General features: G+C 44.9%; 1 protein-coding gene across 3 annotated transcripts in view; it reads left to right on the plus strand.

Annotated features, from left to right (window-relative positions):
• Positions 1-15,812, plus strand: part of RFTN1 (raftlin, lipid raft linker 1) — a 152,910-nt gene that overhangs the window by 53,587 nt on the left and 83,511 nt on the right. For all 3 annotated transcript variants that reach the window (XM_074984503.1, XM_074984502.1, XM_074984501.1), the window contains exons 3-4: positions 4,162-4,348; positions 9,017-9,125. In XM_074984503.1, coding sequence (XP_074840604.1) covers positions 4,162-4,348; positions 9,017-9,125 — 296 coding nt within the window. The remainder of the gene's footprint in view (positions 1-4,161; positions 4,349-9,016; positions 9,126-15,812) is intronic.

Raw genomic sequence — 15,812 nt, forward strand, 5'->3', positions numbered from 1 at the left:
TGCAGTAGGGTGAAAAATCTAAGACCTCTCCTATTAGCAACACAGAATTTATGGACTGACACTAGGAAATTCATATGAGATACTGTTTAAACTGTTTGTAATGAGTATTGCTGGAAATATTTGCAGGTTCAATTATCAGCTAAACAGCAATCTAATTTGCCTGGGAATCAGTTCCAAGCACACCCCAGACTTGTGTTTCTACTTTCAACTTTAACTAAATTGAAGAACATAGTGTCTGTCATTTACAAGCATCTCACATTCTCATCTAAACCTAGTCTGAATAAACAGAGGAATCACTGAGGTCAGTATGTGAAGTGTAAAAATAAACATGGACGTGTGAAGCAGAATTTACAAAAATATTAGTAGAGCCACAGTCACTTTAAAACCAAGGATGTTAAAACAGAAAAACCTGTTAAGAATTTATGGCACTTTTGGCAGGATACACAGGTTTGCCTTGTGTAATTTAGGATATATACTGGAATTTTGGAAAGGTTTGGTCTGCCACTGATTTGTTGTGTGACATTGGGTAAGTCACTCTACTTCACAGCTTCAGTTTCCTCATCTTTAAAATGTGGATAAATCATACTTTCCTCCCTTTGTAAAATACTTTGAGAGCTACAGATGAAAATGCTACATGATATTGAAATCAACAGGACTTGTCCTAGTGGTTTCAGTTGTGGATTGGATGAGGCCCTATGAGAGTGTTAAAATAGATGGAAATAATACTAAAGGTTTGTAAAGTGTTTGTCTTGGGGTACCAGTAGGTTTGCTTTGACATTTTCCAATTGTATGTGGCTTTGGGGAGGAAGTAATTAGGTAACTGTATAGTAATAATAACTGTATGTGCTGACCTTATTACTAGATCCCCAAATCTTTCTTTTTGGGTGTATGTAAGATAATCCATACACATAATGGCTGCGTCTACACGTGCACGCTACTTCGAAGTAGCGGCAGTAACTTCGAAATAGCGCCCGTCACGTCTACACGTGTTGGGTGCTATTTCGAAGTTGAAATCGACGTTAGGCGGCGAGACGTCGAAGTCGCTAACCCCATGAGCGGATGGGAATAGCGCCCTACTTCGACGTTCAACATCGAAGTAGGGACGTGTAGACGATCCGCGTCCCGCAACATCGAAATAGCGGGGTCCTCCATGGCGGCCATCAGCTGGGGGGTTGAGAGATACTCTCTCTCCAGCCCTTGCGGGGCTCTGTGGTCACCGTGGGCAGCAGCCCTTAGCCCAGGGCTTCTGGCTGCTGCTGCTGCAGCTGGGGGTCCGTGCTGCATATACAGGGTCTGCAACTAGTTGTTGGCTCTGTGTATCTTGCACTGTTTAATGAAAGTGTGTCTGGGAGGGGCCCTTTAAGGGAGCGGCTTGCTGTTGAGTCCGCCCCGTGACCCTGTCTGCAGCTGTGCCTGGCTCCCTTATTTCGATGTGTGCTACTTTGCCGTGTAGACGTTCCCTCGCTGTGCCTATTTCGATGTTGGGCTGAGCAACGTCGAAGTTGAACATCGACGTTGCCAGCCCTGGAGGACGTGTAGATGTTATTCATCGAAATAGCCTATTTTGATGTCGCAACATCGAAATAAGCTATTTCGAAGTTGGGTGCACGTGTAGACGTAGCCAATGAAACACATATTAGGTGTCTACGACCAAGGGAAGCATGAGCCCTTAAAGAACAAAAACTAAAATAAAGAAGGAGTCCAGGAAACAAAATATAATTAAATAGCACTCAAGTCTCAGGCAAATTTAGAAAATATTAGAGTGTGCAATCATTAAAAGATAAATATGAGAAGTTGATGGTATTATGATCCCATTCCGTGCGGGTTTGTTTGAAGGGAGTTACTTCTGGGGACAGTGCCTCTCTGGATCTTCTTAGATGTCCCATAACATATTTAAAGGCTTGCATTCCATTTTTTAAAAAAAGCATAGTCTTTTTAAAAGCAAATATAATAATCTTCCAAATAGGAACAGATGCAGAATTGTCCTTCTGAATCTGCAAATTGCCTTAAACAATAGCTCTGAGAAGTGAAATCACCCCTCTTTATTGCTTTAAGGGGTTGACTTTGAAGCTCACTGATGACAAATCAATGTCAACATTAACTTGCAACATTTTAACAGAAATTATCTGATATCTCAAAATACAGTGATGGACTAGATAACCTGTCTCTTTAACGTCCACTGCCTAGTGTGCTGTTCTATATTGCATATGCTCCAGTGGTTTGTGTAGGTCAGTTTTAAATTTCTCAGACATTAAGGTTCCCACCATTCTCTTTGAGAAGCTGTTCCACAGTCTTGATAGATCTCACTGTTACAAAGATATTTCAGCTTACATTTTCTTTTTATTAATATCATTACTCCTTGAATGCTCTGGGGCTCATGGTGATTAATCATTTGAAGCAGGAGTCCTTTGGAGGAGATAGGGTTTTTGAACAACATGTGTTGAGTTTGGACATTGGGGCTTTTTCCCTCCACTCTTCTCCCTAGCACAACCAATACAATTAACAGCCTTTATTTCTTATACGTTACTGTTGGATAGCTCTTTTACAAGTCCCAAATGATTTGTGTGCTTTTATAGATCTGAGAGAGTTCAAATATCTTTTACCATACACATTTCTTAGGTTTCTCTCTCTATTTATGCAAATAAAAAACTGTATCATATAGTCTTCAATCTAAAGTATCATTATCCCTGTCTGAAATATGTTCTTATGTGTTAAGAAAAAGTGTATGTGGCATATAAGATACAAATATCCTATTATTATTTAAATTATTCCTCACTATTATTGGTTTTGAATATTTATTAGTTTTTTTATAACTCTCTGATGGGAAATGCAATACAATCAAACTTTATTTTGTATAAACAGCATCTTTCAACAAATTTTGTTCCAGTGTGATTTACAGCTGAATGTGCTCAAGTCTTACTGATTTCCGTTCATGTTTAGGGCACTGGGCACCTCACCTACCAAAATTAGGCTTGGGTTGTAATTAGTTAAAAATAATAACCAAAGTAGAGAGGAATTAAGTGGCAAAGCCGGGGAGGAAAGGTGTGTTTGCAGACAGTACTTGAAAAAGTATGGAGAGTGGCCAAGGCACGCAGATGCAGGAAGGTTGTTGTAAATAGCTTCTTTTCTCAAGAATGCAGAGCTCCTGGGAAGAGAGAGGATCTGCCAGAACTGGACCAGACCGAAGGTCCATCTAGTCCAGGATTCTGTTTGATAATAGTCAGCACCAGGTGGTTTAGAGAAAAAGGTAAGAATCTGCAGTAGGTAGAGTGGAGATGGAAAGATTATTCCACTTATTTTAACTGGATAGTCTCTTTGTTCATATGACTGCACATATGGTTCCTTGAATCTTTCTAGGATCTTAGTCTCACTGGCATCTTCTTGCAAAGAGTCCTGCAGTCTATGCATTTTGTAGGAAAAAAGAGAGCTTCCTTTTATTATTTTTGAATTTGTCACCTTTTACATTAATTAATGAATGCCCCCTTACATTTTAACCCTTGATGCTGGTCGTGATAGTGCAGGGATGGGCAATAAGTGGCCTGTAGGCTGGATGTGGTGTGCCAAGGTAGCCTCTGGCAGGCCCCTGGATGCTTTATTTACCTATAGATCTGCAAGTATGTCTACTTGCAGCTCCTCTTGGCTGCGGTTCACCTGTCTTGGCCAATAGGAGCTATGGGAAGCAATAGCCTGGCCCATGATCTTTTCTGCAGCTCCCACTGGCAAACTGTGGACGTGCAAGTAAATAAAGCATTCAGCAGCCTGCTGGGGCTAACCCTGACAAACTGCATCCCGCCCACAGGCTGCTTATTGCCCATCCATGTCATAATGGAACAGAATAATATCTCCTGCAACTTGGCATGGTGCCTGCTTCTGCATGCTTACTAAGTCCTCCCTCTCCACACTCCCCCACCAAAAATCTAAGAAACTTTGTGTTTTAATGTTAGTCTGACCCTCTATTTGGATCAGTCATTTTTGCAGTAATTAAGCCTTTTGTGAGACAATTTTAAGAATTCTGGAATCAAGTAAACCTCAGTTAACTACAGGTAAATCAGCTATAATAGTGCACATCAGTGTGAAGGATGCTTACCTCTAAAGAGACTGTAATATAAATAACAATAGTTTAATTTAGAATTATTGATCGATTTTTGTTTTTGTTCTCAGCTGAGCTACCAAGATCGTCTGCAATCAGACTCTCTTCCTGGCGTGATCTTCCATCTCAGCTTCAAGAACTGTATCAGCAGGGTTTCATCTTGGCTGCTGTCCACCCATTTGTGCAGCCAACTGATGAAAAAGAGAGGACTCCCCAGGAACAAATCTTCAGGGCTGTGCTGATCAGGAAAACAGAAAGGTAAAGCACTTCCAGTGAGTTGGGATAAAAATAGACAATGAGATTTCCTGCTGAGTTTTGACCTAGATCAGGAAATTGTAGCAATGTCATTGCTAATGTTTGCTGTGCAAGACTAGGATATTTATGTGTAGGCTTGAATAGGTTTGACATGTTCTTCGTGTTTATAATCCGTCTGCATTTTGTCAGCAAAGACAGAAAAATAACAAGTTGATAAGAGCTTTATATTTTGGAGTGAGTTGTCCTGAAAAAGCAAACAAACCCTGAGCCTAATAATTTGTGAAGGCAGTAAATTTTGTGTCCCTTAAACTAATAATTTATTAGATTAAACGCAGCTACAAAAATATTTATAGTGAAGAGGCATGAAGTCAGTGGATAACATAATTAATCTGAAAGTCGTAAAATAATGTGCGTTTTTGTTCTTATCTACAAACATTGCCCCAAAACTATAAAAGTGCTTTTAATTTTCCAACATAGTATAACTCGTGTAAACCAGCAGAAAATCTGTTTGCTTTGTTATGTGTTTAAATTGTATTGGATACCTTTGTGTAACACATTCAAAGGCTAGAGAAGAATAAATAAAAGGTAACACAATTATTCCTATGTTATCATCTCCTAACTGAATAAAAAAATCAATAGATTTTTCTTTTTAGTCATACTAAAAACAGAGAGAAATTGAGAATAAACATGCATTATGGAAGGAAACAGATATTTTTTAAAATTAAAATTTTTAGTACAGAGTTCTTCAGAATATATTTAGAGTCATAAATTTAGATTCATGATTATCTAGTCTTCTCTCCTGCGTGTTGCAGGCCACAGAAACTCACTGGCTCACCACTGTAGTAGGCCCATAACCTCTGGCCAAGTTACTGAAGTCCTCCAGTTTTGATGTAATGACTTCAAAAATAATTTATTGAGTGGTGGATTGATAACCATGGGGACTATAGTCTACTAGTTGCAGGGCAAGTACAGACCAGCAGTGCAATCTTCCCATATTACAAATGCTCCTCAGCCCTACTATGACACAGCCTGGATTAAAGGCCTGATGCTGAAGTTTGCAAGAATCATCTTCTTCCTCAAAACACTAAACCTGCTATGGCGGTTGCTGAGCAAGGTGAGGCAACGTGTCAGTTTGGGCCACAGAGTTGGGTCACACAGTTTCCTCTACAATGGACCGAAATAAAATTCAGTAATAGTGCCAGTGCTCTTCAATGTCCACTGAGTGCCATTCCACCAGTGAACTCTTACAGATGTGTTTATGTGGATAACTTTGCTATGGCAACGCAAGCAACCACCTTCAATGACATCAAGTCAACCTTCAGTTGAGACCTAAACACCATGGAGGAATATGTACAGAAATGGAAGCTCAGGCCAAACCACCACAAAACCACAGTCACAGTCAATGCTAACCTTTCACGACTAGCTGGAAAAGGTGGCCACCTAGACAAGTACAAAGGTCAGCCTGCTCCAGAAACTGGCAAGCACGAGCTGAGGAGCATGAATGCAATGGACATCAGTGATGTCCAACTAAACACTGCAAGGCAGTGCATCAAGTTGACTCCAATGTCCTGGCTGCCAATGTGGTAGCACATTGCTTTCCCCTCTATTTACCGCAATGCTACAAACCTCTAGGAAATCCAGCAAATCAAGAAAAACTAATGTTTCCTCATTCACTGTGACCTCAACCATGTCTCTTACCACCTTTTTATTTCATGCAGCTTACCAAATGATTGTCAGATGATAGTGTCTTGATATCCCTATTAACTGCTGATAGGGCAAAATTTGAACTGGTGACCTAAGGATGAAAGGCTCCTTGTTTCATTACCAATTACACATAGGTATTAAGCATTCCAGATAGATTAACTTTCGAAAAGAATTGTCATTCTCTACTGATCTGCTTTGATTTCATAAGTAAGGAACTTCATGCTGTTTTGCATCTACCATTATTCTTGGCAAAGAGGCTCACAGTTTTGAGACTGAGACACAGTACTGTGAATAAGGAATTGAGGAGTCCATTCTGTTTCTTCCACATATATTAGGCCCTACCAGATTCACAGCTATGAAGAACAGGTCATGGACCGTGATATCTGGTCTCCCCCTTGAAATCTGGTGTTTTGTGTACTGTTACCCTACAAATGATTTCACCAGGGAAACCAGCATTTCAGCTGTACAAATGGGCCCTGAGAGATGATCCTAATGTATTACTGTGCACTTTTGAGAGGGCAGCTATGAGTGCAGTTTTGTATAGGGCAAGCCTGGACCCTGATTCTGGCTCCCTGTTTGTCAGGGGAAGCCCAGGCAGCCTATAAGGCTCTGAGTGAAGCGGATAGCTATTATGAAATGATGAGCACAGCCATCCTAGATCAGGTGGCTCTCTTGCTTGACAAGTATTGCCAAAAGTTCTGATCCTCAAAGTGAACTGCCAGTTAATGGCTTAGGGCAGTCACTTATGTCAGAGTTCATAGTCCATAGCTTCTTTACAAACTACTTAACGTAAGCGCTCACCCATGACATCATTTTATTTCCTAAGGAGCTCTGCCAAACTGAGGAAATCATTGTTATGTGTAGTGTACAACTTAGCCCACAAGAGCTAGAAAGCCAAATTATTCTTTGCAAGAGAAAGGTGCAATTGAAGTCAGGCGTTCAAGCATATTCCTTCAATGCAGGGTTTCTACATTGATAATGCACTGGTTTTCTGCTTCTCTGCATTTATTCAACTTCAGCATTGATTCAACCATCATCCACTTGAAGTAGGCCATTAAATGGGTGGGTGGCTTTTCATGCTGCTTCAGAGCATCAGCTAAGTTATGCCAGTAATTGTACCTGGAAAGTTCAAGCAGTGATATGGCATTCTTGTCAAATATTTTACAATCAAACAAGGATATTTTGTAGCTGATTTCAAGGAAATAAGCTGATGCCAGTTCAGATTCTCACTATTCTTGAGAACTCTTTCACAGTGTGACTTAGAGAAATGTTGCTTTTGCTCATTTACTGGAAATGTCATATCTGTTTTTCCTGGCCTGTTCAAAATTGCATGATCAGTATTGGCAGAGTTAAGGATCACCAATGGTATCCCTAGCCTCTTTGCCAGAAGCTGGGAATGAGCTACAGGGAATGAATCACTTGATGATTGCCTGCTCTCTTCTTTCCCTTTGGGACACCTGGCATTGGCCACTGTCAGAAGACAGGATATGGAGCTAGACGGACCTTTGGTCTGACCCAATATAGCTTTTCTTTTACTCTTTCTGATATAAGTAACACAGAGGGAATAAAAATTGTAAAAGCAGGGGCTCTGTGTCTGTGGATCACCATCTGTAAACTAAAATATTAGTAACTAATTCAGAAGAGTATTATGATACTTATTCAATCTTTGTAAAATGCTTTGAGATTCATGGATGACCAGTTTTATGTATTATTTAGTTGTTATGCTTGTGGGTTGGAAAATGTTTCTTACCTATCCAGATTGACTCCATGATATTCTCAGAGAATGACAAATTTTATAGCCCACTGTTCTTGTTTTTTTATATGTGGAAAGTCTTGGATTATTTTATTTTATCTTTTTTTTGTCTGTGACACATTAATAAACTCTTGACTGTTCCCAGAAGGGACAAAAATTCTACTTTAAAAAAAATCTGTTTCTTGGAGCCAGATAGGTGATGACAGATGGTATTTCCCTACTTTAACGTACAAATAAATCACTTCCCATAAATCCCTCTCTCCTTTTAGCTTGGTTCTTCTGTTAGAGCTCTGAGATGCTTGGCTTTCTCACTTGGTTTGTGATATTATACTTGCAAAGTGGGGGAAGCTCATGCATCCTAGTGGTAAACCAGGGCCATTATGTTTGTCCACGAGAGGCTGGATCCACTATCTATCAATCGAAGTGGAACCTGCCCCCTTCACAGTTCAGGAGATACATGTCTGATTTTCCTCCCCAGTATCATTTTGCAGACCATAGGCACCACATGGGGGGTGTGCACATGGCCACATGTATCCCCCAGCATTGGCTCCCCATGCACTCACCATTAGTGCAGCTCCACTTCTGGTGAGTGCAGGGACAATCCCTCCCCTGGAGCAGCATGGCCTGAGAGCAACATGAGCTTCCTAGCTTGCACCGCTCTCAGGACACACTGCTCCAAGTGAGGGAGGGATGCTGCCACACACAGCAGAAGTGGTGCGGTGGCTCAGCAGGAAGAGGCAGATGGGACGGGGCAGGGGTAGGGTGAGGGTTGAGCCTAGGGGGAGGGGGAGCAGGAGGAGGAGGGTCATGGGTGGGGAAGGGGTGGGATATGGACGGAGGAGGTGCATAAGGGGGAGGGGCACATCACTGGTGCCGTCCCCCCGAATCCCCGCACTGGTTACATCATCTGCAGAACCTGCTTGGAGCATGATATCCTTGGGCAGAGGAAGGGGTTAGGCAGCCATTCAGGCAAAACTCAGCAATCATTTGGGGATAGCTTCCCTCCTTATGTAATACATAAGCTAGGGCTGGAAGCAGCTGGGGCCTCTCCTGAGCTACGAAGTTGTGTTGGATTCTGTGTAAAGAGTGTGCTTGAACCCATGGTTTGACTGAATGCTGGTTCTGTCTAGAACCAATCTTTCTTAAGGGCTAATACTTAAGGATATTTCAGGATTTAATTTTAAAAGCTATATGTGCATTTTCTGTCTTTTCAGATCTGTGAAAAGCGATGTTTCGAGTGAAGGATACACACTGGAGATAGAATGCTACTCCTCCTCGGACCAACTCTGGGACAAAAAAAAGATACCAGATTTTATTGAGGAAGTAAGTTAAAAGAAAGCCACTTGAAAAGGACATAACACACCTAAGCTGTGTCTACATATGCCCCCTTCTTTTGGAGGGGGCATGTTAATGAGGCAGTTTGGAAGACGTTAATGAGTGCTGACATGAATATGCAGCACCTCATTAGCATAATAGTGGCCACCCGCAATTCAAAAGTGGTGCTTTTGGATAGCTCAGTGGTTTGAGCATTGGCCTGTTAATCCTCGGGTTGTGAGTTCAGTCCTTGAGGGGGCCATTTGAGGATCTGGGGCAAATAGATTAGAAAAAAGGGACAGTGCTTGGTCCTGCCAAGGGGGTGGGGGAACTGGACTTGATGACCTCTCGAAGTCCCTTCCAGTTTTGTGACATGTGTATCTCCATATAAAAATGCCATTGCCCATGTAGACTTCCCTAAAACCAAATTGGTAGAAGGGGCTTTTGAAGTCAGGGGGTCTTTTTGAAAGGTCCCTGTCTACACGGGAGGCAGCGTTCTGAAAGTAGCACTTTTGAATCATGTGTGGCTGCTATTATGCTAATGAAGTGCTGGATATTCATGTCAGCACCTCATTAGCATCTTCCGAACTGCTTCATTAACATGCCCCCTCCGAAAGTAAGGGCATGTGTAGACACAGCTCTAATGACTGCGGCTAGTTGCATTTGTCAGGGCAAACAGCCACTGAAAGCTTATCTTTCCTTTTCTTCCTCCCCACTTTTCATACATTTCAAACATTGACAAGACTTCAGTACAGTTTGCTACTTTATTATGATTTTAATATCTGGATAGCATCTCCTTGAGCAGTTACAGAGTTTGTGATACAAGTAATTTGCCCTTCTGTTAAGAGAAAATGACTTTCAGTACCACAGGGAGAGTGATCTCAAGCAGATGCCAATCAACTCTTTTTACAATTGTACAATTTATCCCTGCTCTCCTATGCACAGTCTCAGCTAAAATAATATATATTTCCATTTTAGTGCCAATCGTTCAGAATTATTTAAGTTTCACACTTAGATAATACTGTAGATAAAGAGGCTCATTGCATCCCAGAGTTGTTCCAAGATAAAATTATTTTAAGTTGGGGTGTTCAGACATTTCAAGTTGTGAATAATAATAACATGGAGATGTACATATCTCAGAGAGCTGGAAGAAACCTCAAGAGGTCATTGAGTCCAGTCCCCTGCACTCACAACAGGACCTATTGCCATCTCTCACAGATTTTTTTTAAATCTAACCTGCCCCAGAACCTTGAGGGCTGAGCTCACAATCCTGGGCTTACACGGTCAATGCACTGCAGTATCCCTCCCCTGCCCATGCCTCCCTCCTTACCAGTAGCAGATTCAGTCTTAGCCCTAACCCCTTTACTGCTCAGCCAAGGCTTGCTCAGCAGTGGAGCCTGGGTTGAAGGCAGAGCTGCAGCTGAGGGAAGAGCTGAGGCTGGAGTCAGAGCTGGTCTGAGGACAGAGCCAGGCTGAAGGCAGTGCAGGGCTAAGGCTGGGGTTTGAGGTGGGCTGAGGGCGGAGTAGGGCCTGGAGGTGGAGCAAGCCTGTCAGCTGAATGGTGGTGAGGGAGGAGCAAGGCTGGGGGTAAGCTACAGCTGGAAGCATGGCACCCCCTCCCTACTTCCAAGGAGGCTGTCTCTGACCCTGCCACACACCACTGTGAGTGTTCCTCCCTGCTCCTCTAAAGGGTGCACTTCACAGTTTAGGGACCACAATTTTAAGATTTAGTCCAGCATCAAATAAAGTTAGCACTTCCAGATAGGTCAGTTAAGCCCATCAGTGGCCAACACGTGGCCTGTGGGCCAGAATCCGGCCTGTTGAACCTTTTCATCTGGCCTGTGAAGCCAGCAATAGTGTAATTTTGATAACCAGAGGTGGGGAGCAGGGTAGGCAACCTGCGGCTCCGGGGCCACATGTATCTCTTTATGAAGCCATTTGCGGCTCCAGATGCTGCTGCTGTTGACTCCTCCTCCAACTCCCTGCCCTGCTGCACTGAAATAATGGAACTCAATTTAATTGGTTTAACAGCAAGCAGGAGGGATCCAGCAGTTAAGCCAATTAAACTGAGTTCCATTATTTCAGTGCTGCAGGTGAGGGAAGGGAGTAGTAGATCTAGGGGGAGCTGCACTAAGGAGGAGTAAGTGGCCGTGAGGAAAGATCAGTGGGGGGCAGCAGTGGCAACACATAGAGCTCATGTCTGAGGTAGGTTAATCCTAGATTTGGGGCTGAGAGGGATTATGCCTGGGGATGGCAGGAGGCCAAGTTTGGGGCTATTTTGTATTTGGCCCTTGGAACATGTAGAAATTGCCAATGAAAGAAGGTTGGCCGCCCTGGTGAAGCCCTTTGCCTCCCCGAAAAGTGCTGGTTTCCACAAACTGTGATTCTCTTCTGTAAAGAGAATACAGTAAACTCTCGAGATAGGTGCAATCAAATTGCGCATGTCTCAGGTTAACACGATTGCCGCCCCTGACAGGAGTGGGAAACTGCTCCTGTCAGGGGCAGCAGCCATGAGTCAGGCTGCCGTTCATGATGGTAACAGAGAAACTGCTCCTGTTAGGGGCAGCAGCCTGACTCTTGCTGCCCTCGACAGGAGTGGTTTCCTGCTCCTGTCAGGGGTGGCAGCTGCGAGTCAGGCTGCTGTCCCTGACAGGAGCGGTTTCCCAGTCTCCAAAGTGGTGGGGAGCTGGGAACCAGGTGGCAGCCTCGCTCCCGGCTTCCCTGTGTTTGAAGAGCTGGAAACTGAGCAGGGCAGCAGCCCTGGTTAGTTTCTTGGCTCTAAGGAACAGAGGGGAGCTGGCAGCCAGGCTGCTCCTGGCCCTGGCTTCCCTACACTGGCTGGAGCCAGGAAACTGAACAAGGCTGCTGCCCTGCTCAGTTACCCCTCTCTGCAAGCGGAGGGGAGCTGGAGCCAGGGTGCTGCCTGATTCCCAGCTCCCCGCCACTTGCGTGACCCAGAAAACTGACCAGCTGGTCAGTTTCCTGGGTCCTGCAAACGGTGGGGAGACAGGAACCGGGCTGCCCTCTGGTTCCAGGCTCTCTGCCCCTCTGGGAGCCAGGAAACAGACCAGTTCTGCTGGGTTTGTCAATTTCCCAGCTTCTGCAAGCCCAGGAGAGTTAGGAACAAGGCTGCAGCCTGGTTCCTGTTTCCCCTCGACTTGAGTGAAAATTTGAGTTAACGCAGCGGTGGGGGTGGTTACAGAAATGCAACCCCTGCGTAACTCAGGGGTTTACTGTACTCTTTTCCTAATTGTGATTTGTTGCCCTTTTCCTACTACTTGTGATAGAATATAATGTAATTAATTTGTAAATTAAACAGACTAAATACAGTTTAATGGTCAGTGATGAATTAGTCTCAATGGCTACGTCTACACTAGCACACTGCGTCTAAGTAGCCTATTTCGATGTAAGAACATTGAAATAAGCTACTTCGACACGTATCATCTACACATCCTCCAGGGCTGGTGCCATCGACGTTCAACGTCGAAGTAGCGACGGAGAATGTCGAAAGGAACTGCCCCGGAAGGAAATGCGGAGCATCCACACACACAAGTGCTCCCTGTCGAAGTAAGGGGCCAGCAAAGCCCCAAGCTGCTCCCTTAAAGGGCCCCTCCCAGACACACTCGCCCTGCACAGCACGAGATCCACAGAGCCAGCAACCGGTTGCAGACCCCATGCACGCAGCATGGACCCCCAGCTGCAGCAGCAGCCAGATGCCCTGGGCTAAGGGCTGCTGCACGCGGCGACCATAGAGCCCCGCAGGGGCTGGACAGAACGTCTCTCAACCCCTCAGCTGATGGCTGCCATGGAGGACCCCGCTATTTCGCCCTTGCGGGATGCGGATCACCTACACACACCCTACTTTGATGTTGAACGTCGAAGTAGGGCGCTATTCCCATCTTTGGATAGGAATAGTGATTTTGCTGTCTTGCTGCCTAACGTCAATTTCAACATCGAAATAGCTCATGGCACGTGTAGACGTGACGCGTACTATTTCGACGTTGTGCCAGCTACTTCGAAGTAGCCGGCTAGTGTAGACGCACCCAATATGTTTAAATTTATCCTCCAGTTCTGTGAACTGGGCTACCTGGAAGCTTGATATGCTGCGACCTGCTACCACTAGTAGTAATATATCAATGCACACAATACCAGCAAAGGAGTGTGGCTAAGATGTAAGAAAAATGATGGTTAAGAACCCCACACCATGTCATCACACATATGCCATAAATAAAGAAGTTTTGACTCTCTAAAATATTATCCATGGTGTTCTCAGAGATCTTTTGTTGCTTGAATTCATTTGATTATTGGGTTATACAGTACTTTATGGAAAGATAATTATTTACATTTTGATATATAAAAGTGTACATGTAGTGTTGTGTATGTCATTCATTTTTGAAGAATATTTGATGTAGTAGAATTTGAAGTTCTTTGAAGACGTTGCTGTCATGTGCATGTTGTCTCACCATCTGTATCTGATTAAAAACGCTGTGAAAATCTTAACACTTTAATGTACAGTAGCCAAGGAGGAGGGGAGAAAAATTACTTGTTTGAGGAATTAATTGTCATATTAGCCAGTTGAACAAAAAAAGGTCTATTGCTTTTCACAATGAAAAATATATAATTTTGAAACCCCTATTCAACCTCTCCACTGCCTGACTCAACTCCCCCATGACCCCAGCTCACAACCCCCACCCAGGTGGGGCTCTGGCTCCCAGCTCCCGGTGCGCTGCGCGGGGCTCCAACCCCCACCTCCAGTCAACCATCCCACCCCGGTGCATCCCCCGTTTAATGCCTCCACCCAGCTCAACCCCCCCCACACCCCCAGCTCACCCCCTACTCATGGGGCTCAGGCTGTCAGCTGCCACCGGCCTGCACAGGAGCTCTAACCCCACTGCCAGCTCAATGCACTCCCACCCCCGTTCACCCCCATTCAATCCCCCCTCTGCCGGGCTCAACCCCCCATCTCCAGCTCACCACCCTGCATGTACTGGGCTTCAGCTGTCAGCTGCTGCAGGTGCATGAGGCTCTACCACCCCCAACTGACCCCTCAAACCCTGGTTCAACCTGTTCAACCCCTCCCTCAACCCCCCACAGCCCCAGCTCACACATCCCTGCACACGGGGCTCTGGCTTCAACGTGCACCCAGGGCTCCCTGTGCGCACATGCAGGGCTTCAGCTCCAACCCCCCTATGCACCATCCCCCACCACCCCAGCTCCAACCCCCTATCCGGGCTTAACCCCCACCCCAACCCCCCTGCTGCCCGGGTCCAACCCCTGCGTGGCCTGGCCCAACTTAGCCCTCCCACCCGCCCCCGCTGCCCTAATCCACCCCAGGCTTATTCCCCCTGTCCCACCCCAGGCCACAGCCCATCCCCCACGCCCTACCCGACTTACGCGGTTTTCAGTTTATGAGGTAACCTTCGGAACGAATTAACAATGTAAGTTGAGAACTTACTGTACTAACATGTACCCCGGTTATGGTCTTACGAGGGAGATTTGCAACGTGGTTGTGCATACAACAAGCTAAATGAGAATCAGAGGCATGAAGGTTTCAAATCCACCACAGATTACACCATCTTAGACAGCGAGTACAGGAACATATGCAAAATCTGCTCAGTGCCAGGGTAAGGGCTGTTGAGTAAACAAGTAACCACTGAAAGCATGCAGCCCTTCCCACCAATCCATTGGAGCCAGGACGCAACATTTAAACCACGTCCCAGCTCCAACAGGGCCCTGCCCTCCTTCCCGCTTCCCACAGCAGGGAGTGAGGGCAGGGTGGGCTTCCCGCCAGCTTGTTTGGGCTGGGAAGCAGCATTTCAGTTGCCTCCTGATGTGAATGGGGTCCTGCATCTCAGCATTTCCCCTCGTGGTGGCTCTGCAAAGAGCCATAGCATGAGGAAGCGAGGGTAGGGGGGAACTGACAAACCTTGTGCCAGCAGGGGCTCGGGCAACCTTGCTGCTTGAGCAGGATCGTCAGTTTCTCCCCTGTCCTGGTTCTGCAAAAAGCCATAGCAAGGGGAAATTGACAAAATATTGTGGTATACTTGGACAGGTCTCATGGCACCACAGTGTGCCATGGCACATTGGTTGAAGACCATTGGCCTAATGTACTAATTAGGATTTGAATCAAGCATATCTCATCCAGTTATCTTTTGCATACATAGGCAGGCTTTCTTCTTTACTGCCTTGACCAGACTGTCCCTCTCTTTTGCTCCCCCCAGTTCAGTCTTTTTTCCTCTGGTATATTTCGATATTGAGACACGGGCTACGTCTATACTACAGAGCTCTTTCAAAGGAACTTCTTTCAAAAGAGTGTGTCCACATGCAAAAAAGCGGATCAAAAGAGTGATCTGCTCTTTTGAAAGAGAGTGTCTACACAGCCCTTGCTCCTTCAAAAGAAGGGGTCATTGACTGAAAAACCAGGCCTCATGAGGACTGCTCTTTGCCCATGGAGCATCTACACATGTTTTCTTTTGAAAGGAGCTTTCGAAAGGGGGCTCTCTGACTAAAATGGAAAAGGAAGGGTGATTTCCAAGGGAGTGCCGCATTCTTTCGATTTACTTTTGAAAGAACCCTTTTTGTGTGTATAGACGCTCTGATGGATCTTGTAAAAGAGCCCCCTTCTTTCAAGAAATCTTTTGAAAGACCTTACTAGTGTAGATGCAGCCAGGGAGAGTAAAGTCCAGTCATGATATG

The sequence above is a fragment of the Carettochelys insculpta genome, chromosome 2 (genome assembly GCF_033958435.1).
Source record: "Carettochelys insculpta isolate YL-2023 chromosome 2, ASM3395843v1, whole genome shotgun sequence".
Classification (NCBI taxonomy): Eukaryota; Metazoa; Chordata; order Testudines; family Carettochelyidae; genus Carettochelys; species Carettochelys insculpta.